The sequence below is a fragment of the Lissotriton vulgaris genome, chromosome 10 (genome assembly GCF_964263255.1).
Source record: "Lissotriton vulgaris chromosome 10, aLisVul1.2, whole genome shotgun sequence".
NCBI lineage: Eukaryota > Metazoa > Chordata > Amphibia > Caudata > Salamandridae > Lissotriton > Lissotriton vulgaris.
Window position 1 is genome coordinate 855,165,336 of NC_141698.1, and position 25,484 is coordinate 855,190,819.

Consider the following 25,484-nt stretch of genomic DNA (forward strand, 5'->3'; position numbering starts at 1 on the left):
ACAAGGTATACTGGGAAGATAGACTCCTGTACACTGAGGCAAGAGACCCCAAGCCTGGCATGGCCAGGAGGCTGGTTATCCCCTTGTCTCAGAGAGGTTTCCTCCTTACCTTGGCCCATGAGATTCCCTTAGCAGGTCACTTAGGCCAGACAAAGACTTGGGACAGGCTTGTCTCACACTTTCACTAGCCTCACATGAATGAGGATACCAAGGAGTTTTGTCGCTCCTGTGTCACTTGCCAAGCCAGTGGTAAGTCAGGTGGCACCACAAAGGCCCCCCTTTTACCAATGCCTGTGGTGGGGGCGCCCTTTGAAAGAGTGGGGATCGACATTGTTGGCCCAATGGAACCCCAGACAGCATCAGGGCACAAGTTTATACTGGTGATAGTGGATCATGCCACCAGGTATCCTGAAGCTATTCCACTTAGGACCACTACAGCACCTGTAGTGGCAAGGGCCCTAGTTGGAGTGTTCTCCAGAGTGGGCTTCCCTAAGGAGGTTGTCTCTGACAGAGGTGCAAACTTCATGTCAAGCTACTTAACTGCTATGTGGAAGGAATGTGGTGTCAACTACAAGTTCACCACACCCTATCACCCACAATGCAATGGGCTTGTTGAAAGGTTCAACAGGACCCTAAAAGGGATGATTCATGGACTACCTGAAAAGCTCAGGCGTAGATGGGATGTCCTGATTCCCTGCCTTCTGTTTGCTTACAGAGAGGTCCCACAGAAGGGGGTTGGCTACAGCCCTTTTGAACTTTTGTATGGGCATCCTGTAAGAGGACCCCTGTGCTTGGTGAAGGAAGGATGGGAGAGACCTCTCAAAAAGCCTGCAACCAGCATAGTGGACTATGTACTTGGTCTCCGCTCCAGGATGGCTGAGTATATGGAGAAGGCATCTGAAAACCTTAAGGCCAGTCAAGAACTACAAAAAGCTTGGCATGACCAAAAGGCTGTCCTGACTGTTTATCAGCCTGGACAGAAGGTGTGGGTGTTGGAGCCAGTGGCCCCAGCAGCACTCAAAGACAAATGGTCTGGGCCCCACACAATTCTTGAGCAAAAGGGAGAGGTCACCTACCTGGTGGACCTTGGAACTCCCAGGAGCCCCCACAGGGTGCTCCATGTCAACAGGCTCAAAGCATATGTCGACAGGAAGGACATGAGCGTGCTCATGGCCATAGATGAGGGACAGGAGGAAGAGAGTGACCCTCTCCCAGACCTGCTCACTCAGAATCCTGATGATGGGTCAGTGGATGGTGTTGTCTTTTGTGGCAGCCTCTCTGAGCATCAACAGAAAGACTGTAAACAGGTTCTTCAGTCTTTCAGACATATGTTCTCTCTGACACCCAGTCAGACCAATTGGTGTACCCATGAGGTTGACACTGGTGACAGTCTGCCAGTCAAGAGTAAAATCTACAGGCAGCCTGATCATGTTAGAGACTGCATCAAAACTGAAGTGCAGAAAATGTTGGAGTTGGGAGTCATTGAACCCTCAGATAGCCCTTGGGCTAGTCCAGTAGTTCTAGTGCCAAAACCTCACACCCAGGGTGGTAAGAAAGAGATGAGGTTCTGCGTAGACTACAGGGGTCTCAATGCAGTCACTAAGACTGATGCCCACCCAATACCAAGGGCAGATGAGCTTATAGATAGAGTGGCTTCTGCCAACTACTTAAGCACATTTGACCTGACCGCTGGATATTGGCAAATCAGGTTAGCTGAGGATGCCAAGCCCAAGACAGCATTTTCAACCCCTGGTGGGCATTATCAATTTGTGGTAATGCCCTTTGGTCTGAAAAATGCACCTGCCACCTTCCAAAGGTTGGTGAATCATGTTCTCACTGGGCTGGATGACTTCTGTGCAGCATATCTAGATGATATTGCTGTCTTTAGCTCCACCTGGGAGGATCACCTGGTCCACCTGAGGAAAGTGTTAGAGGCTCTGCAAGCAGCAGGCCTCACTATCAAGGCCACCAAGTGCCAGATAGGGCAGACACAGGTTGTATACCTGGGCCACCTTGTAGGTGGAGGCCAGGTTCAGCCACTGGAGAGCAAAATACAGTCAATCAGGGACTGGGCTCCTCCAACCACCCAGACTCAGGTTCGAGCTTTCTTGGGCCTGACTGGTTACTACAGAAAGTTTGTCAGGAACTATGGATCAATTGTGACTCCATTAAATGAACTGACAAGTAAGAAAATGCCAAAAAAGGTTCAGTGGACAGCAGGCTGTCAAAAAGCATTCGATGACCTAAAGCAGGCCATGTGCACAGCACCTATCCTCAAGAGTCCAGACTACTCCAAACCATTCATTGTCCAAACAGATGCTTCTGAGTTGGGTGTGGGAGCTGTTCTATCTCAACTGAATTTTGATGGTCAAGACCAGCCCATTGCTTTTATAGGCAGAAGGCTGACCCCCAGAGAGAAGAATTGGTCAGCCATTGAGAGGGAGGCCTTTGCTGTGGTTTGGGCCCTGAAGAAGCTGAGGCCATACTTGTTTGGCACTCACTTCAAGATTCAGACCGACCATAAGCCCCTCTTGTGGCTAAATCAGATGAAGGGTGAAAACCCCAAACTGCTTAGGTGGTCCATTTCCCTACAGGGGATGGACTTTACAGTGGAACATAGACCTGGTACTGATCATGGCAATGCCGATGGGCTCTCCAGATATTTCCACTTAGAACAAGAAGACTCACCTGGTCAAGGTTAGCTTATTGTCCCAAAGTTTGGGGGGGGTCATGTAGGAGAGTAGGGTCTGCAATCCTATGATCACCCAGATTTTTTGCTTTTGTTTCACTGGTTTACGACTTTCTCTGGCTGTGGGCCTGCCAATCAGACCCACAGCCTGGCTGTTCTCTCTCTAAATTACCACATGTACCCTAGGTGCATTTACAAATTGGTACTGGGCCACCTTATCAGACCCTGTAACTCAGGGCATAGGTGTACCCAGGGCCTACCAGGGGCTAAAGCATGTATTATGCCACCCCTGGCTGGCCTCCTAAATTTGACACAACTGGCTGCATGACAGCTGGGGCAAAGTCGTGTAATCACCCTTTGCTGTAGATATAGTATACCTATATCTAACCCTAAAAATGGACACACAGATTCCTATCAGTCACTCCTATGGCAGGCCTTGACAATCCTGAAGGCAGAGTGCTTGGAATCGTGTGAGATGGTGCTCTGGCATGAGCTGAGCCTGTCTGCAGCTTGCGGAACCAAGTCCTAATAGCTGTTCCATGATAACGCATACCATATACTCTTAAGTGCATTATAATCCTCGCGGTTAAATGCTATCTTTGGTATTGCTTTATCAAAACATGTCGAGTAAGGTGTCATACGAATTGGAATACTAACCCCTCGCCAATTCTGGCGACGGGGTTAGCATTCCACCCTTCTAGAGGGACACGACATGTATGTAACTGTGAACCCCGGTTAAAGTTAAACGAAGCCTCAGCTCCACAAAATGGATGCTGCCACCACAGACACGAGTCTGACCCCCTGCAGCTGGGAGTCCTTCCAGCGAGGGGAGCCTGGACAAAGGGTTTCCTGTCGAGGGCGGTGCTAGCACCGTCCCAGACAGGGTTTTGTGTATCCTGGGTAGGCAGGGCTTTACAGGAAGGTGACTGCTGAGTGGCACCCCGGTGCTCACTACGCATAGGCCGGTCAGAACCAGTTCCAGGGGCACACCAGCCCCTGGCCTGGGGAAAGTCCGGCATGGGAGAGGGGTGTAACCACCCCCCTCCTAGTCCCACCCATAGGCAGGACCTAGTCACCGGGTCAGCCCCTTTTCTTAGTATAAAGATAGGAGCGGGCCCCCTGTTCAAATTAGATCATCTTTGGAATCAAGACACGACTTTCTGCGAAAGGACATCAAGATTTCTTTTTCAAGATTCTCCCTTGTGGCTAAGGAGTAGTCACCCTGCATCCGCAGGCACCATCAAGAACACTGCGGTCTGCTGCAAGTCCTTCCTCAGGAATCCGACGACCCAGCACGACGAGACCCGGCTTCCCTGGCACCTCTGACCTCTACTCACCTCTACAGCCAAGCTGAGACCCGTGAGTGCGACGAGACCTCGAGGGACCGACGATCGCCAAGACTGCACGACTTCTTCACAACAAGCCCGCCGAGTGTCCCTCTGGTGAGTGCTTTGGGGTCCGAGAAGCCCCGACCCTGAGCAGCTCCAGCACCGAAGATCAGCCCTCCAGCATCTCCACGATCTGCGTGGGGCCCTTCTGCTTTTTGCTGCTCACCGCGTTGTTTGGCTACTAGCCCGCTGGCTTGTGGCCTTCTGAACGACGCCCGACGACATCACTGATGCTGGTCTGGTTGCTCCAGACTGGCCCTTGCTTCCTTCTTCAAGAGAAGCACCCCGGACCCTCCTGGTCCACTCCAGATGCCATTTTGAGTCCACCGCATGGGCTTGAATTTGCCAAGGCTTTGTTGCCCAATCCTGGGTCCAGCGACGCCGACAGCTTCATCCATCGTGGGACAGCTCGCTCCTCCATCCTGGTCGCCGACAACGCCTCCTGGTCCGTGAGATCTGCGAGCACAGCGTCACCCACTCACCTAGTCGAGGTGACTACCATCCGGTGCCCTCCTGGTGCCACCTGACTACTGGCTAGTAGTCACGAACTTGGTCCCCTCTGCTTTCAGGTGTCATCTATCTTCAAGATCCAGGCTTGGATCACTTCGAACTCTCTTCACTGGTCGCCTGCCAGCATCTTTCTTCCAGGCTCCTGGTCCGTCTACGAGGATTCCCAACGTCTTTTGAGACATATGCAGCTGCAGCCCCTGGGCTAGGTAACTTCGGCATTTCGGTGCCCCAGCATAGCCTCACTATCCAAGGGTCAGAATCCACTTTCGATTTCTTCCTACCAGGTCGGGTTCGCCCGAGAACACTAACTCTGGGAAATCTAGCTACCATAGACTTTGTCCCGCATCACGCGTGAGAGTGCACACTCTGCACCCGAGTCCCCTGGGTCTCCTAGAAGTAATCTAACGATTCTATAGTCAAGTCCTAGCGATTCCAAAGCCTATTAGTACTGTACTTACCTGCTAGTAATTTCGCATTCCACTTTCAGAGTATATGGTTTTCCGTGCCCCTCGGGCATTTGTATATACTGTGCTAACTTAAGTATTTTCGTAAGAGTTTTGTTTTGTGCTTAGTACCCTGTCCTCATAAAGAGTACAGGGCTGTTGTGATCTTAATAAATACATTGTTTATTTTCATAACACTTGTGTGGTGTCCTTTCACTTGGTGTTCAAGGGGTATATGTGTGGTATAACAGCTGGCTTAACACGCCCTCTCGAGTCTTTAGCCTTAGACTGCTCGTATCCACGCTACTAGGATAGCTGGTCTATAAGGTTGACTTACAACCAATCATCAATAAGGGTTGCTGGACTGATACATAGTGTTCACTAGAATAGTGAGCACTGCATATCAGGCCACCTTCTCACACCGAGCACCAAGTACAAATAAAAATTATCACTTGAAATTGAAGCGTTTCTGCCTGTGGTGCCGGCAAGAGAACATTCATCCTTTCACTTCTGCTCCTCATTAGATTTTGCCATACATTTTGGCATTGGCTACATCAGGTCTCGCTCACTCCTCTATCAAGGTGCACCTGGCAGCCGTTTCTAGCTTCAGATAAGCAACTTCTGGACCTTCCCTCTGGTCAGCAAGGATCGTTAAACAATTTCTGAAAGGTCTTTTTAGAGTTTTTTCATCAGTTAGGCTTCCACCACCTCTGTGGCAGCTTAACTTAGTCCTTACTCAACTCATGAGGCCACCTTTTGAACCAATTCATAGGGTGGCCCTTAAACTCCTCTCATAGAACGTGGCCCTCCTTCTTGCCTTAACATCGACCAGGAGGGTAGGTGAACTGCACGATCTCACTATCAAGGAACCATTCTTGCAGTTTAAAAAGGAAACTCTGATTCTGAGGAATTTATCCAGAATGTCCCTTCAGACTTTCATTTGAATGAACCAGTTATTCTCAAGTCCTTTTTTCCTTGACCTACTACTCCAGCGGAGAAGGCTCGTCACTCGCTGGATGTTCAAAGGTATTTGAAATTTTATCTCTTGCATACCAAAGACTTCAAAGATCTACACAGCTCTTTGTTGCATTCAGTGCCCCATGGATTGCCAGCGCGCTGTCACCAATCGGCTGGTAAGCCCCTAGAAGTGCTGGTCCGGGCGCACTCTACGAGATCCATGTCTTCTTCAGCTGCTCTCTTCGCCGGAGTGCAGATCAAGGACATTTGCAGGGCAGCGACATGGAGCAGTGCCCAAACTTTCACGAATCATTACTGCTTGGACTCCTCCGCACGTAGTGATGCCGCAGTGGGACAGGCAGTCCTGAGGAATCTCTTTCAATAAGTGGTGAGCTTTCCCTACCAACCCTCTGTGGCGAGGAGGAGGCACAAGACATGGACTTCGATACGTCGGGGATCAGAATAGAGCGCTCTCCAACTCACCTCTCTCCCTGTCCCCTTCTTTATTTTCAGACTGTTCCAGCAGAGGGACACTGTTTCTTTTATCCTGTCCCTGAGCTCCGGCACGTGACCAAGTCAGCTGGTTACTTCGGGCTGAAAAAGGAAGACGCAGAGGAAAGCATTGTCTCACCAGGAGCTCGAGTCGTCGAGAACCGGAGGACTACTGGAGGATATAGACGTTCTTCATAAGCCCCCAACTTAGAGAGCGGAAGATCGTCTACGACTACGAGGAACCCCTGGCAGCGGAAGAGACCGGCAAAGAAGAAGCCGCAGGAGGATCCAGAAATGGGAGGCCGGACCCAATCCGGCAACACGAACAAGCCAGCCACAGCCCAGGAGGGTTGTGGCTCAACAAGGTATGGGGACGCTTCGGGCGGTCTGGGGTCGCAGGCTTGAGCTTCCGAAGGGAGGGGTACCCAGAGTGGTGGAAGATTAACCAGCTCTGTAGACCGCGTGTAAACCACTCTCTTCCGCCCCCCTTCCCCCCCCCTCGTGTAGAACAGCCCGCTTCACTGGTGACGGGACAGGGTGTTTATTCCCGACACTTCCTCCCTGCTCCCCGCGCATACTTTCAAAACTCGGCCATTACCCTTACCGGATGTTTTTTTGTTTGTTTTGTTCTTTCCCTTACATGCTCCAACGACCCTCGAGCGTCTGACATCGTAAGAACCCCGAGGAGGAAAGAAGTTGGAGCTAACGGCCCGGTTATCCTGCGAACTAGGAAGAGAAAATAATCCTGAACTACAACTCTCATATGTCCCTGTTTTCACCTAAAAACTTATGTGCAAATAAACCCAGTTTAAGAGAACTGAACTCTTGGTCCGCGTCTGCTTCTCCACCACGCCACATGTGGTGTCAGAAGTGGAATCGTATGCCTTTCCCTTCTCTACCATGGAGAACCTAATCCAACAATTAATTTGAGGGCAGGACAAATTAGAATGGGTTGTAGAGAAGCCATGGAAAATGAGCCCAAGCTGACAGGTCTTTGCTGAAGGACAGTATGGCGAATCAGGCGGAACAGATGTTGAAGGTCGTGGATGATCGCCTGGAACTTACAACACAGCTCCAAGTCCGTGCGGGGAACGGCCCCAATGTCTTTTTGCAAAAATACGTGTCGGGAGAGGAACCCAACGCCTTTTTGCTAAATTTTGAATGAGCGGCACGCGCCTCTGGTTGGCCTGAGGCTAAGTGACCTTTCTTTTTGGCTCCTCTCCTTACTGGAGAGGCCCAGGCGGCCTATCAGGTCGCTAACCCCAATGGCCACACACAGTACCAGGAAATCAAGGAGATCATTCTAGACCATATGGGCATGGATGCAGAGGCCTACAGGGTCCGTTTTAGAAAGGAGAGAGGTTCCTCCACAGACAATCCTAAAACCCTGTATTTCAAGTTCAAAGTGGTTGCAGATAAGTGGATAAGACCCCAGACACACACCAAGGAAGAAATCATGTCCATGATATACTTGGAGCAGTTTATTGAGGCCCTTTCCTTTCCCATACAACGATGGCTTAAACAGCACAATAATATATCAGCTGAACAAGCAGTAGAGATGGCCACGTCATTTTTCAGAGCTCAGCCCAGCGCTTTACCCTGGGAAGTAGAGAAGACCACTCGTTCCACTGGAAATCCCATGAAACAAGAAAAGAAGCCTGTAAAGCCCAACTCTGAACCACCAAAAACTCGGCAATTCCGTCCTGACCCTCCTCCCTTAAGAAACCCACAATGCTTCGACTGTGGGGAATGGGGGCATATTGCTGGAACTGTCCACGGAAAAAAACTCAAGAAGAGTCTATGGACATTGGTTGTGTACCTCACTCTATATTGTACACCGCAGAATTGGGGAATAGCTTCCACATACGTGTAATGGTACAAGGAAGGAAGTTGCAGGCCCTCCTGGATTCAGGGTGTCGGCAATCAGTAGTCTTACAGTCAGCCGTACTAACTAGAGACCTTGAGACCGGGGACACCGTTCCCAATAGATGCTTCCATGGGGATGTTTGTTTTTATCCATTAGTAACCCTCCCGATATCACTACCAGATGGCCAAGTTCTAGACACAAAACTTGACGTTGTTCCCTCTCTCCCAGAGCAAATGATCATAGGACAAGACAACCCCTCTTTCTTCTTTTTGCTAAAAGATAAACTACGATCCTTAAAACCTCAGGAGAAGGCAAGACCTTTTCTTTTAACACAAGCACCCTGGATAACAGATAGAGGTTTCAGAAACGCCCAGAAAAATGATGCCACCCTCTAAAGCACTTGGGAAAATGCCCAACAACAAGTTTCTCAAGCCATCCCCATTTACCCTTCCTTTCAGATCAAAAATGAATTGTTGTACAGGGTGGGAAAACAGGGAGACACACCCCAGTTAGTAGTCCCACAGACCTTTAGGGATCAGGTTCTTTTTTTGCACACTCACATCTCTTGGCAGGACACGGGGGCACAGAAGACCGTGCAGATGTTGTTACAACATTTTTACTGGCCTGGGATCTTTTATCATGTCACCCGTTTCTGTCAGGAGTGTGAGCTGTGTCAAAGGAAAAACCCTTATAAGCCTCCACCGGTTCCTCTACAGCCTCTCCCCGTGGTGGGTGTCCTGTTTGAGAGGATTGGCATGGATCTCATTGGCCCACTCCCACGTACCAGGAAAGGTCATCTGTACGCCTTGGTCGTGGTCGATTATGACACGAGATATCCGGAGGCCTTTCTTCTACGGAAAACCACCACTCAGAACATCACAGAGAAACTGCTGGAGCTTTTTTATCGGATGAGTTTCCTTGTGAGATACTCGCTGATTAAGGCACCCTTTTTGTTTCTAAATTAATGAAACAGATCTGTGCCACCTTAGACATATCCCATATTAAAACGTCTGTGTACCACCCACAGACTGATGGACTATGCGAACAGTACAACGCCACCCTAAAGCTAACCTTAAAAAAACTGTTGACAGTAGAAGGCCGAGAGGGGGACATGTTGCTCCCGCTAGCCCTATACGTAGTTAGAAGCCAATCCCAAACCAGTTTAGGGTGTTCTCCTTTCCAACTTTAGTATGGAAGAGAACTGCGAAGTCTGCTTGAGATCACCAAAGAAGTGTGGGAAAATGAAAAAGAAGAGACCAAATCCTTCCTTGAGTATACAAATAGTCTGCACATGCGACTACATAAGTTGAGGGAATTCGCAGACGCCAATATAGAGATAGCACAGGTCACACAACAGTTGCACTATAACAAAGTAAAAAATTGGCGACACTTAACTGTAGGAGACTGGGTGTTAATACTCATGCCATCTGCCCTAACAAAGACAAAAGCCAGTTGGCAGGGCCCTAACAAAATAGTTCAAAAAGTAGGGTTAACCTCCTATCAGATCCAGATTACCCCTAACAGAACACAACTGTATCACATCAACATGTTAAAAAAAGTGGCTGGGTCCCATTCCTAAAGACGTTCATACAGCTGAGCAGGCGGCATGCCCTGACACCACCTTATCACAACTGGTGGTCAACCCAGACTTGACAAAAGAACAGGATGCTTCCCTTCTGGAAAACTTGCGTCCATTTTCACACCTTTTGTCAGACCTCCCGGGACGAACTTCCCTGGCATTCATACCCAACCAGAGAAGATTGTTAAGCAAAAGCCATATTGGATACCTGCTGCCAGTAGGGATGCCATAAATCAGGAGGTGAAGAACATGCTGTCCCTGGGTGTCATAAAACCATCTCAGAGTGACTGGTCCTCCCCTGTAGTGTGTTGCAACGATCCTGCTCATACACAGAACCGTGCACAGAGATCTAGGACATTAGTGAATTGTGGTGTACCAGAAACTCTCCTCAGTCCCTAGAAAACCCCCAACCAGCTAGCATCAGTGTCACATTAGTTCTTTGTCCTATAGCAAAGTAACAAATGATTAGACAACCTAGAACATGCGACTTAGGACCATCTCAGCAATGGTGGGAAGTGAGAACACTCTTTTGTTATACTCTCATACCAATCCACAACAGGAGTAAATAAGAGCCACTGTAAGGTTAAAAAATGTAACGATGTGATCTTTGTGCAGTATCTTAGCCAACATAAGCAGACATATGATTAAAAATAATATGGCTAGCATGGTTAGAATTCCATAAAAGACAAAAGGAAAAATCATATTACAATAATGGTGAAAACAGGTCTTATGGCGCCTAGTTTTAACACCCTCCCTATATAGGAACTATGTATTATAAACTATAGAAGGTCTCTTAGGCTTGTGTGGGGAACCTCATTACCTTTCCGCTCAGTAAGAGTAAATTACATCTGGATCAGCAAAGGCTCTCTGCATCTCTGGAAACGGAAATCTTCCAAGTGCCTGAAATCATGGCAAGTGTGGAATAATAAAGGCACCAGAATCTTACTTGGCTCACAGCTGCCAAAATGTTGTGTCTAGAAAGCGTTACTCGAACATGTCGAAAAACAGCTAACATGTTTTGATAACCTTGACGGCTTCTGCACTCACTGTGGAGACTAGGGGCACGATGTAAGTCTAGAGATGTCGAAAACAAACCTTTTCTCATGTGTAGACCTTTGTGAAGGCTAACGTACAAAAAGCAGCTATGCAGTGTCGTGTGCAAAAGCAGCAAAAGGTAAAATGGCGTTTAAACTTCTAATAAGCCATGCTAACATAACATGTGCGCAAGCAGGCCTTAGGCCATACTACAGTGTTAGTCCAGAAACCGGATGGTTCCGTCCGGTTTTGTATAGACTTTAGGGCTGTCAACTCTATCTCCAAATGTGATGCCTATCCCATTCCCCAGGTTGATGAATTAATTGAAAAGTTAGGGGATGCCCAGTTCATAACGACTCTCGACCTTACTAAGAGCTATTGGCAGGTGCCCCTCAAACCGGAAGATCAGGAAAAGACCGCTTTTTCAACACCAACAGACCTATACGAATTTACGATATTACCTTTCGGTTTGCACGGTGCACCTGCCACATTTCCCTGACTTATGAACAAAGTGTTATCCACCCATCAAGAATATGCGTCTGCATATCTTGATGACATAGTCATTTTTAGCCCCACATGGGGGTCACACCTTGGGCATTGTTGTCAGGTTTTTCAAGCCCTTCAGCACGCTCGTCTACACATTAATGCAAATAAGTCTAGGGCTTGTTTTCGTAAAGTCAAGTATCTAGGCTTTCTTTTCGGGAATGGGATGACTGAACCCCAGACCGAAAAGATAAAAGGCATAACAGAAGCCCCTTTCCCAGCTTCAAAAAAAGGAGGTCAGGGCTTTCTTAGGCCTCCTTGGCTATTATAGACGCTTTATACCCCAATACTCAGAGTTGGCTTCCCCCTAACACACTTACTGCCAAACATGTCAAAACTAAAGACCTCCAACAACCACCAGAAAAAGCGATAAAACCCTTTTTGGACCTAAAAGCCATGATTACCTCAGCCCCGATACTGCGATCACCAGATTTTTCAAAACCCTTTCTATTACATACTGATGGTTCTGACCATGGGATAGGGGCGGTCCTCTCGCAAACATCCCCAGAAGGCATAGAACATCCTATTCTCTTCATTAGTCGCAAACTCTTCCCTCACCAACAAAAATATCCTATGATCAAGAAGGAGTGCCTTGCAATAAAGTGGGCGGTTGACAAATTAAGATACTATCCGGAGGGTGCCCTCTATCTTTTGTATAAAGACCATGCCCCTTTGCTCTGGATGAGCTCCAACAAGGGGAACAACCCTCGGATCCTCCGGTGGTTCCTTTCCCTTCAACCGTTCTCCTTTGAGGTGATTCACCATTAGGGTATTGCCAACGGGAACGCTGACTTTATTTCCCGGCTTCCACTGTTTGGCGTGGAGGAGGCACAAGACATGGACTTCGGTACGTCAGGGACAGGAATAAAGCGCTTTCCCACTCACCTCTCTCCCTGTCCCCTTCTATATTTTCAGACTGTTCCAGCAAAGGGACACTGTTTCTTTAATTCCATCTCTAAGCTCGGGCACGTGACCAAGTCAGCTGATTACGACGGGCTGAAAAAGGAAGACGCCGAGGAAAGCATCATCTCACCAGGAGCTTGAGTCGTCGAGAACCGGAGGACCCCCGAGGACCACTGGAGGATACAGACGTTCTGCAGAAGCCCCCAGCTTGGAGAGCGGAAGATCGTCTACGACGATGAGGAACCCCTGGCAGCGGAAGAGAACGCCAAAGAAGAAGCCTCAGGAGGATCCAGAAACGGAATGCCGGGCCCAATCTGGCAACACTAGCAAGCCAGCCACGGCCCAGGAGGGTCATGGCTCAACAAGGTACGGGGGCGGTCTGGGGTAGCAGGCTTGAGCTTTCGAAGGGAGGGGGAACCGGGGTGGCGGATGGTTAACCAGCTCTGTAGACTGCATGTAAACCACTCTCTCTCCCCCCCCCCCCAGATGCCCCCACCCCCTCGCGTAGGATAGCCTGCTTCACAGGTGACGGGACAGGGTGTTTATTCCCAACACTTCCCCCCTGCTCCCCACGCATACTTTCAAAACTCAGCCATTACCCTTACCGGGTGTATTTTTTTTGTTTTGTGATTTCCCTTGCATACTCCAACGATTCTCGAGCGCCGGACATCGTAAGAACCCCGAGGAGGAAAGAAGTTGGAGCTAACGGCCCTGTTATCCTGGGAACTAGGCAGAGAAAATAATCCTGAACTACAACTCCCAATAGTCCCTGTTTTCACCTAGAAACTTATGTGCGAATAAACCAAGTGTAAAAGAACTGAACTCTTGGTCCACGGCTGCTTCTCCACCCCACCACACCCTCCTTCCTTTTATTGGTTTTGCACATTTTGTAACTCATGATGATCACGGTCTACTTTTGATATCTTGTATCTCTGATGACTGTATACATCTTGCAAGATTTATAACAATGTATTATTACACAAAATGTGCATTCTGACTGCTCGCTATTCTGATACAAGCTATGGGAATCTATTAAAGTTCCAATACTGGAGTAAGAAAACAAGTTACGTGCCTGTAACTTTGGTTCGCCAGTATTGATAACTTTCATAGATTCCCATGCACCCACCCTCCTCCCCTGGAAAAGCTCAGCCTCTAGCATCTTATGTTATACTGTTACACAGAGGCTACGAAAATCTGAGGCTCTCTCAGGAAGGTTCTATGGGGTGAGGCTGTTCTGATTGATTTTACATTTTATTTGGTCTCTTTTGCAAAAAGAGATAGATATGCTACAAAATGAGATGAGGCCTAGGCCTTTTTATTTTTTTGTACCTATTTCTATGGTATTTCTTATTTACCGGGACTCCCATCCCGACGACGGAAAATGATACAAGCTATGGGAATCTATGAAAGTTACCAATACTGGAAAACCAAAGTTACAGGTAAGTAACTTGTTTTCTTCCTGTGGGTATCGACAGGCCTCACCCCAGGCGTCATCCTCCATCATTCCCAAATCAGTTTCCCATTTACCACTGAGAACGGTCAGTGGCGGCCGGGTATACATCAGTAGGGAGCATAGATCTGAGAGACAACATGGTTGTGAAAATTTGTCCCCCACACTCTCCACTCTAGAGGGGTCTTGTCTGCCACCTCCTGGAGAAGGACCCCATATCTCCCACTGTATGTGCTTAATTGGCTGACAGGGGCGATACTGTCCCCTTCAGTTTGTAATGGGCCTACAGTTCCATGAATGGGATCATTCGCCCCTCCCCACAGATGATCCCCATTTTGAATATCCTAAATATATCCCATTTCTAGTGACCCTCCACCCGTTGCAGGCGCACCAGCAGTGCCAAATCCTAAAGGGTGTGTCTCCAGCATCACACATCCCTTCCAACCCGTAGCCCGAGTCACCGTCCTCCAGGCTCTAATCACTTGGGTAGTCAGGTCTGGCACAGACGCCCACCCTACTGTCCCATATAGCCAGTGAAGGTAGTCCCCCGGATCGAAAGCCCTCCTGTCTGCATACATAGACTGTTCCAGCTGCGTTCTATTCACCCATTTCTTGATGACATGTAGTTGGAAAGCCCAGTAATATAGTTCCAATTTGGGAGGGCGGCGCCCCTTTCCTCTTACTTTTTCGTCAAAACAGACACGGCAATCCTAGGAGGGCCCCATCTCAAAGCAACTACCTACTCGTTGCTTCTACCTCTTTAAAGAATTTGTCTGGGACATTAAATGGTGAATTCTGCAGAAAATACAAATGCTCTGGGAGAGAAATCATCTTTTTTTAAGCGGCACAGCCTAATTCAGGGACTCAGAGTCGCTGCCAGAGGGACAGCGCCCCCTTAAAGTCCTTCAGAAAATGCTCCAAATTTTCCAGCTATATTGTGACTTGGATTCCCAAGTATTTAAATCTAATCCGCTCCTATCGCAGTGGACCATCTCCCCCCCCCCCATTCCCCCCCCCCCCACCCTGTGGCAACCTCTCAGTCAGTGGAAACACTATTTACTTCTTCCAGTGGATGTTTATCCAAGCATATGTACCAAACCTCAAGATTTCCAGCACACGTGGCAAAGAGCGTTCTCGGGCCACTAAGTACAAGAGGACATCAGCCACATAAAGCAAACCATGTTCTCCCTGTCTTGGTTCCACCTCAGGCCCCTGACCTGTGCATCACCCCTCCCCACCCCCCCACCACCACCACCACCTTGAAATAACGTTGCCAGGCTCAATGGCGTGCACGAAGAGAAGCAGCGAGATGGGGTACCCCTGTCTGGCCCTCTTCCCCAGCCTAAACTCCCCCAACCTCGTCCTGTTCACTGTGGCCCGGGGCCCTTCAACACTGGGACACTGCCACCAAGATCTCGTCCACCATTCGTTCACCCACTAGGGTCCTACTTGCCGCCGCCTCCTGGTAGCAGGGAGCTGGCAGATCTCTCACAAACTGCCCCACATCGATCAGGTTCTGTTCGAGTTGCGAACTATACACCTCATGCAGGTGCTCTGCAAATGGGTGGGCTATCTCATCTGGAGTTTCCCGCTGGAGCCCCCCAAGGCCAGTCATCTAATGTACCCATCAATGACCCTCCTCCGTCCGGGCCAGCCAAACCGACAGCTTCCACGTCTTCTTCACTATTTCGTCTACCCTGTTTATTTCAGAAAATATGCTGTACTTCCTGTTGGACTAGTCTCTGATACTCCTCCCACAGAAGCTCCAGGTCCCAAACCTGCCTCATGGTAGGATGATACACATACCCGACCTCTGCATGCACCAACCACGCTTTCAACTCTAGGCGCTTTCTCTCTTTTTTTGCGATATGGGCTATTAACTCACTCCGCAGAACCATTTTATGCTCTTACCAACCCCACATTCTTCTTAAAATAATGGCCCGTGGCCTGTCGAATTAAGGTCTGTGCGTTCTCATCTGTCAACTCTCAGGGATCCAATCACCATCCCCTCCCAGGCCTGCGCAGTGTCGTCTCAAGCATGGTCACCATGGGGGCATGGTCTGATATCCCCCTAGGCAAATAGTCTGTGTCCCCAAAGATCCTGACCATATGATACAGCACCAGAAGATAGTCCAGTCTAGACATGGACCGCATAGAATTAGAAGCAAAGGAGCGGATTACGAAACCTCTACATGTCCACCAGTCCGATCTCAGCTAGGAAGTCACTTAAGTGGGTGTCAGCTTTCTACGGGGATCCCAGAGTTAGTCAATCAGTCCAACTGTCCCCTGAGTGTTAAGTGAAGGTCACACCTCAATAGCTACAGAGCATCTGGAGCATGTTTTACCCATTCCCCAGCCCGCCCCCTGCAGGACTGGTGGGATATACCAGGAAGCTACCCAATACCACGGCATAGAATCCTGGGTGGTCAACCCAGGTACAGGACACCTGCAGTGGCAGAGACCTTTGCACCAGCACAACCACACCCCTCAAACCTCTGGAGAAACTAGTGTGGGCCAGGAGCCGGTACCGGCCCCTGTTAAGAAAGCTACAATTATTTCCCACCAAAATGCATCTCCTGCAGTAAAACCACATTGAGGTCATGTCTGGGAAGATATCTAAGAGGCCTGTTAGAAATGGGGGTCTCTAGTTGGCAGAGGTAGGTACCTTTGTCCAAATAGGGATCCTTGCTTCTAGTCAGAATAAGGCTTATACACACTTTAGATAATCCCTGCTCACCCCCTGTGTAGCTTGGCACGAGCAGACTGACTTATCCCAAAGGCAATGTGTCAAGTATTTGTACTCAAAACACACAGTAATAACACCGCAAATGGACACTACACCAGTTTTGAAAAATAAAGTATCTTTTTCTAAACTCAACAAGACCAAAACTACAAAAATCCAACATGCATGTAATAAGAATGACTTTAAAAAGGTGTCAAACAACTTGGCACATAGAAAACTATGGATGTGTGATTTCTGTCAAAGTACCAGTAGTTGCGACAAAATACACAAGGCCAAAGAGCCGCTGAGATGGGAAGCGTTGAAAAACAAGGTGATGCGTAAGTTCCTGAGACCATGGGGAGGTGATGCAACAGTTCTGCCGAACGCAGGAGAAGTGATGCATCAAATCCAGTCTATGGGGAAGTGATGGGTCAATTTTGAGTTGGTTGATGCATCGGGGAAACTTGCAGCACAGGTACGGTGCTTAGAAATCCGGGATGCAGCAGCAATCAGTGCAGCGGCATCGTGCCACGCAGGTTTTTTCAGCCGTGATCCCTCAATGCGACGGTTCTTCCAGCAGCAACAGGTGCTGCGTCTGTTTCGGCAGCAGCAATGCTTGGAGATTGTTCTCACACAGGGGTGCTGCATCGGAAAAACAGCCACAAGAAAAGCAATGCGTCAATTTTCTTGTAGTTGTGTTGCTTTTCCAGCAAGAACAACCTCCAGAGGCCCAACACAGTCACAGGCACCTTTTGGCAGCTCATAACTACTAGCAAGGAAGTTCAGGGGAGCTGGAGGTGAAGTCTTTGTGATCCTGAGACTTCAAGCTCTACTCAAGCCCTTGGAGATCTTCCTCAAGCAGGGAGACACAGCACACAGCAAAGTTCTTGTCCTTTCCTTGGCAGAAACAGCTACTGCAGGCCAACTCCAGACAGCACAGCAAGGGGGCAGTACTCCTCCTCCAGTTTCTCCAGCTCTTCTCCTTGGCAAAGGTTCCTCTTGATTCCAGAAGTAGTCTAAAGTTCTGGGGTTTTAGGTCTAAAATGTATTTCCCAAAATGTCTTTGTTCTCTTTGTGCGAGGGTCTCTGAGCCCAGTCCAAACCAGTTCTGTCCTCACTGGCGCAGTATGACCACAGGGGCTGGACACAGTATTGTGCAAGGGAGACAGGCCCTATTCAGGTGCAGGGAAATCTCCTCCCACTATTCCAAATGTAGCCAAGCCCCATTCAGCTCAGCTCGGAGTCATCCAGGAAGGGCTCGGCACACCTCAACCACTCCAGTGGCTGTCTACAGTGAATGCACATCCTCAGCCACTGTCACTCTAAAACTAGACGGTCAATACACAAACAGGCAGATGCACACAGAATGGTTAAACAAGAAAATGTCTACTTTCTAAAATATTTTCAAGCACACAATTTAAAAACCATCTTTACTAAAAGATGTGTTATTAAACTCTGAGTTCAGAGAGCCTAAACTTTATTTCTCTATCTTGTCCCAATGGGAAGTTATACTTGTAAGATGTTACAGAGCATTTCCTGTTCTATCCTATTGGGCAAGATAGTCTTTCAATAGTGAAAAACGAAATTGGCATTATTTTAATTTCACTATCAGGCCATGTCACACATACCAGTACATGTCCTACCTTTCAGATACACTGCACCCTGCCCAGGGAGGTACCTTTAGCCTACCATAGGAGTGCCTTACATGCACTTGCCAAGTCAACATGGCAGTTCAAAACTGCGCGCAGCCACTGCAGTGGCAGGTCTGAGATACCTTTTCAGGGCTACTCCTGTGGGTGGCACAATCAGTGCTGCAGGCCCACTAGTAGTATTTGATTTACAGGCCCTGGCACACTTCAGTGCATTTTACTAGGGACTTATCAGTAAATCAAATATGCCAATCAGCAAGAACCAATTGTAATTATAATTTACACAGGGAGCACTTGCACTTTGACACTGATCAGCAGTGGAAAAGTGCCCAAAGCATCAAAGCCAGCAAAAACGAAATCCAGCACAGCATCAAAAATACAGCAGGTAGATGCAAAAAGTCTGGGGAAACCATGCCAAAGATGCCACGTCTAACAAGGGCTTACTGAATGTTCAGGAGTCAGTGGTGCTGCTTGACCCCCAAAAAGGATTCCTGCTGGCGCTGCACAATTCTCATGAAGTGGGAGAAGATATTCATGTTCCCTTCCTCCAGCGCCCAGATACCCTTAGGGGTGATAGTGTTGCACTTTACAAAATGGTGTTCGATTGATTGATTGAGCTGCCAAGGCCTGCAGGATAATGTCCTTGTCCTGGAAGTTCAGCAACTGGGCCATGATTGCTCACGGCGGCACACCAGGTACCAGAGGACGTCCAGGTACACTGTGGGTCGTTCCATCATAAACCACTTGGAGTGCTTCTCTTCCAACAACACAATCGACAACAAGTCCTCCAGAAACAACTCCATGCAGGGGCCCTCCGCCTTCTCTACGACCCCCACCAGTCCCATGTTTGCAAGATTTCCGCATCATCTCGTTTAGTTTCGAAGGCCCCCACTACCCTTTACAATGCCTCAATATGTATTTTCTTCGCAGGCATTGCCAGCGCCAAATGGGTGATTGCGGACTCCGTCTCAGTCACCCTATCTGCTAGCTTGGGTTGCCTGCTCTTAAAAGTCACACATCCTGCGCCACCTTGTCAAACTTGACCTCCAGGTCGGTCGCGGTCTCTTGCAGTGCTGCCAGGATCGTGGCCATATGCCCTCACAAGGCCATCAAAATCTCTGGGCCACCAAGGACCCAATCACCCCCCACACTCTGCTTTGGGTTCCCTGGGTGGCGCGGTCATGCTACTATCGGCCTCACCATCACCAGGCTCCATAGCGTCAAGCCACTGGACTCAGGTTTGCTGGTCTGTCCTTTTAATGGCTCAGGTATATCCACTGGTAGCCTTATGTAGCCTTCACCCTTGGGAAAAACTGCCTCACCATATCGTGCCAGGTTCCATGCAGCCGCATCATGTGGGACGAGCACCCCGTCTCACATCGCCTGCACTGCCTCACATTTGGGCAGTCTGAGGCACACTATGCAATTAGGCCGGCCGACCTCCTTCCCTCCACCCACTCAATCGTCCTTCTGGGGGCTTGGGGAACCACGGGGAACATAAGAATTTGCTCGCCGGCCGGATGGCGCCCGAGCTCCTCTCCTATGCGACCGCCACAATGAGTCAATTACATCCACATTTTAATTTTTTGGTAATTCTGTTGATTATTTTTTTTCCTTAGTGTAAAGTGGATTTTAGAGTTCTGTATTTGTTTCCCATACTGCTAAGAGCCTCCTGGTTCTTAGCAATACGGAATTATTCATTATAAGTATTTACCCTTTGTCCTCACAAGAATTCTTTAATTACAGTTTCATTATTGGTATTATTCTTTCTCATTAACAAAATCCTGTTATTATTCCTTACCCATCCACTTAAATATGTATACACATTCTTGTAGATACGTATTAATATTGGTAATATTACTATTGATAGTAATCCTCCTACTAACAATATAATTATTATATTTTGAGGGCCCACCAATCCCTTCATTTTATTGTTCTTATTGAATGTAATGTATTATCTTCTACACTTGTATTGCTATCTATTGTTAATAATCGTAATATTTTGAATATATGTGGTTTAAATGTTTGTTATCTTAAATAGGTTACCATTTGTAATGTGTATTAATTATTTTAAATTTTATTGCATCTGTTACTATTAATGGTCGTTTTGTAAGTATTAATTGCATATTAAATAGTTACTATATTATTTGAAAATCAGTAAGATGTTTTTCTTATTATACCACCCTATGATGAAGTAGTGCCTGGCATTGTAGTGGCCACATTGATGTAGTGAAGACGAAAGAGTGTCCCGTTACAGAGGCAGGTATATCACTCTGAGTCTGAAGGTGTACAGATGAGTACACTGCTGTGTTGTGTGAAAAGGAGTGAGCATAAATGCTCCATATTTACAAAAATATGGAGCATTTCTGCTCTCTCCTTGTGCTGGTGCACTGTGTTTTGCCTGGCTAGTTTTTGCATTAATTGGAGCTTTCTAGATTTTTCCAAGGCATTAAGGAATGCATTTTAGCACCATTTTTTTGTAATATTTCCTATGATCGATCTGGAGTCATTCCTTCTGAAAGCAGATACAGCAGACCTAAATGGTAAAGAACCTCAGTTGGTCTATATTGTAATAGCGGCCTTTGATGTTTACAAGAAAAATAATTGTCTGTGCTTTTTATTTCATAAATGCCACAGAACTAGTTAACTCTTTCGCTTATCTAGTTTTTTTAATGGGAAGCAAAGAAAGAGAAACTCACCTTGTTGACAGATATCATTTAGCCCTGACCCTTCATTTGTCCCTATAGCAGCACTTCAGAATAGTGTGAAATAATACCACTGTGACTATTGCTAATCATATTGATTGTGCCCTCAAGCTGGAGATCGATTTTCTGCATTGGTGTATGTGATTGACCAGTGTGAGTGGCATATACTGTAGTGTAGCTCCTATTTTCCCAATAGGCCCTGCGCATTGGAATAACATAAACAGCAGTTTTGACGTAGAAGTGCGGTCTTCCAGGTCTCTACTGACTATGCTAAACTTAATTGGGTTTGTTACCAACTAGCTCAGAGGTCACTGGAAACTTTCTTGATTGAATAGGAAGTGATCAGCTTCCCTGGTACAGACAAGAAGGGATTCAGTTTTCCAACAACCGCATAAACATGACAACTTTGCTCCTTAGAATAAGAGTCAATCTCTAGAGTCGTGTGAAACAATAGACAGTTATTTTACTCAGTCAGTTGTGCAGATTACTTTCACCAAGATGCAGAGAATAGAGGGACGGGCGTTTTCAATAAAAAGGTATTATTTATTGAACAGTCTTTCTTCTCATGCAAGAGAAATGAATTGCCACAATTGCAAGACTAGTTATTATAAAAAGGGCGTACAGTAAAATGAGGATTGCGAAATAATACTGTAAAAGCATTGATATGGTTTCTTAGCCATACAATGATTAAAATGAATAAAATATATACATTCATATATACATTTGGCTAACGTACTCAACTGGTGCTTCTAACTACGCCTACCCCAGTGTACCTGACCTAAGCCTAATACTTGGGAGGGAGTAAGTAAGTAGCAGTTTTAGTTAAGTTGGTTTTGCCAAGGTTTGCTTCAAGAATTCTCTCTAAGGGTTTAGTCAACACCATACCTCTGAAATAGAATGTTGGAGGTCTTGTATCTCCTTCCAGGACTCGATATCCCAGTCACTCGCAAGAGTAGGCTGGAAACGCCGGAGCTGGATTTTCTCGGCAGGAGAAAAGACAGCGTCTCTCTCAGCGCGTCAAGGAGGAGGAGGGGCAGCGTCCGTGGGCAGCTTGTATCTGCTGGGCTCTGTAAGGGACAGCTGTTCTGCTCCTGTGTTCACCACACCATTGCTATCATCGATGTCGTTGAGGCAGCGTTTGCTTAAGGCAACGTTGGTAATATTTATACCTGAAAGGTGCCTTGTTTGACGTAAGTTTTTGGACATAAGACGTCCAATAAAGATCTCACTAGGAAGTGATCGTCTCTCGGTGCTCATTAGAGTTCTATTACTAATTAAAACATAGCAAGCGGGGCTTTCCCAGGTTGCTGAGTTTTATCTTGTTGAAGAACTCGGAGTGTAATCTAGGAATCTTAGATAGTGGCTTCTGCTGTGTCATTTGCTCTAATGAGCTGCAGAGGAAGGGATTCTGAAATGTGGCTCTGATCGTGTTAGGCCAGAGACGAGTTTCTGAATATTGCTCTTGATCGTTTATGCCATTATAGGGGTATGAATGGATTATAGCCGTATAGGGGCATAAGGTCACATATCGGAGTCCTAGATTAGAACACGACAATACTTACACATAAAAGAATGTAGACAGTGGATTGCTGTTCCTCTGCTGTGATTCTGCCTCACTCACAAACCTCACCCTAATGATCCCTAGCTGAAATGTCAGGGATCTAAAATTAAGGTAAACCCTGTTCTTGGTGACCAGGGTGAATGCAGGAGCGGAAAAAAAGAATAATTAATTTTGTTGTGTCCAGCCCTCATACCACGCACACTGTACCCTTTAAATAAATCTTTCATTTAAAAAAAAAATTTAAGGGCATCTTGATTCTGTTCTGGTAAAGGAGAGCATCAAGTTGCAGAACATTGTAATTTTGGAAAATCAATTGAAATTTTTAAATGCAAAACTATTTGGTAATATTAATTAGATGCCTCGCTATAATGTTAACATTCGTCTTTCCTTATTGTTTGTTTTCAATTGAAATAGCTAATAATACGCAACCTTGATACCACACTGTATTTGCTTGAGTTTCTATAATGTGCATAACAAATACAGCAATTTATGAATGTTTCATTGGTGTACACTTGCAGGTTTGATCCCTCGCTTAATCAAAGTCGTGCCTGCTTGTGCCATAATGATCAGCACATACGAACTGGGAAAATCCTTCTTTCGGAAACTAAACAGAGATAAATATCACAAAAGCCTTTGACTGTTAACAATTTGGGATTGAACACCAAAACACAAGATGGTGGATTCTGAAGCTATGACCACTTTCATTGAAACGCCATGGCAGTAATTGGACTTCCGGAAAACTGTATGAACTGATGTCTGTATGCCATTATGCTCTGTTTAAACTTGCAGGCTTTTTCCCTTTCTCAATAAAAAACATATGCCTGCCTTTGCCATAATGACCAGAAGATTTTCCTATATAATTTTTAAAGTACTTTTTTAAAAACTAAATATATAGCAATATCGTAAATGTTTTGACTTGCTGAACTGGAAGACAGAAAAATAAGAAGTAGATTCTGAAGCTATAAGAAACACGGACAGTTTTTGTGCCACTGAAAAACTGTATGAACAAATGTTTACTCGTTTGTTTCTCATAAGCGACGAACTACAGAAAATAAGGTTCTCCTCTGTAGTTATCACTCTTCTCTCCTAACCATACCTATGTGAGATCTTGGGTATTTGTCATTCTGTTAACACTTACTACCTTGATGTCTCTACTTCCCTGATGCAGATGTACACTCTCGCCAGTTCCTTCTTTCCAATGATTGTATTTTTCTTTGTAGTTTTTATTTGCACTTCATCTTGTATATATTCATACATAATTATGTTGTTAACAATGCTTCCAGTTTTTCTCATATCTTATGTAACACTGTACAGGTGCATCTTGGAGTATGTGGAAATCAAATCACATAGCATGCAGCAACAGTTATTTGTTACATTGCAGTTTGTTTTAAATTTGAAACTATTTTCAGACAAGTGTTCTGTTTGATTCTAAAAAAATCTCGTATATGTATTTGCAATTTGGCAGGTGTGTCAGAATCAGGATTGGTGGATGAATGTGGCATTGTCCTATTTGTAGTATATATATATATATGATGTCTATAATGCCTACGCTGTCTCAGTTGAAATATAATAATACAATCAGCTGTCCTCCGCTCCCACAAACGAGGCAAGGACCGCTATCCAATCGGCTGCTATCGGTCTATCTTGCACCCCTCGTCTCTGTTCATCTCACAATGCCACCTCCTCAGCAACAGCCCATCGTTTTACATCGCTCTTCCGCCTACAGTGGGGTGTTACCCCCGTGGACCGCCATTGCATCGCTGTGAGTCTTTTGTACATACTGATCTAGTTCCAGGAACTTATTGGTCACTTTTGTAGATTTCCATTTAGGGCAGAGGTTCAGAAAACATACCTCAGCCTGCATCAGGTCTGTCTGTCCGTCCAAAAGGGCATGTCCGGTCCCCCTTCACAGATTAACAAAACGTCACAATCCCTGCACATGTTCACGTCATATGTAAGAAGTCTGCATATGTACTACTACATCTTGGGCAGGTTTTGTTGTTAGTGCCATGCATCTTATTCAGTTTGTGGGGTGTGAGGGCTTCTTTCGGCTGATTGTTGTGAACTCATAACGGTGTCTCTGTGTTTGTTGTCCTATAGTGTCTTATGGCTCCTTCTGCAATTTTTAGTTCCCGTTCTTTGCCTACTTCGATCTAGGTTAGGGCAGCTAACGCTGCAATGTTTTTGCTTCAACAAATTATTCGCGTATTACCCCAGACAGTTTGCTAGAGCGGACTTGTACAGACATAGTGTGTCTTATCTAGGACACAGTCTTCTAATCCATGCCTGCGAATCTGGAGCAAGGATCTTGAAGGACTGATACAGGCACATGCATCAAGCGATTTAGGAATCGCAAACGGTGCGAATCGCAAAATTCGGCCGTTTGCGATTCCCAAATCACTATTTGGGATGCATCAACCTAAAAGTGAAGAAATCGCTATTTTAGCGATTTTTTTAAAGTGCGATTGCTTTTAAGGAATCGCAATGTTGCGATTCCTTAAAAGCAATGCATGAAACTTAAAAAAAATTGCGATTTTGCAATTAGAGAGAAAACATTACCATGAGGTTGGACCTCATGGTAATTTTGCGAAAAGTTAGAAATATGCAATTTTGTTCATATTTTTAACTTTCATGTTGTGGGCACACATGCCCTTAGGGCATGTGTGTACACAACATATGTGCATTGTTTGATTTCAGGGGTGCAACAGGGTGTCCTTTGGACACCCCTGCACCCTTGAAATCGCAATCTCAATTTGCGATTAGCTAATTGCGAATCGCAAATTGAGATTGTCTTCCTATTCATTCCTATGGGCCGGCCCATAGGAATGAATGGGAAGGGATTCCTTAATTGCGATTCGCAAAATGCTAATCGCAAATAAGGAATTCTAAGGAATCGCAATTTATTTAGCGATTTCTTGATGCATAGGCATTTGCGATTCCTTAATTGCGATTCCTTAAAAATCGCAATTAAGGAATCGCAAATGCCAAGAT

At 46.5% G+C, this 25,484-nt stretch overlaps 1 protein-coding gene across 1 annotated transcript in view; it reads left to right on the plus strand.

Moving 5' to 3' along the window:
• SLC25A40 (solute carrier family 25 member 40) overlaps positions 1-23,902 on the plus strand; it is a 419,344-nt gene extending 395,442 nt beyond the window's left edge. The window contains exon 11 of the mRNA XM_086941797.1: positions 23,012-23,902. Within this exon, the coding sequence (XP_086797923.1) occupies positions 23,012-23,130 (119 nt within the window). The 3' untranslated portion in view covers positions 23,131-23,902. The remainder of the gene's footprint in view (positions 1-23,011) is intronic.
• Positions 23,903-25,484: the final 1,582 nt, after the last annotated feature.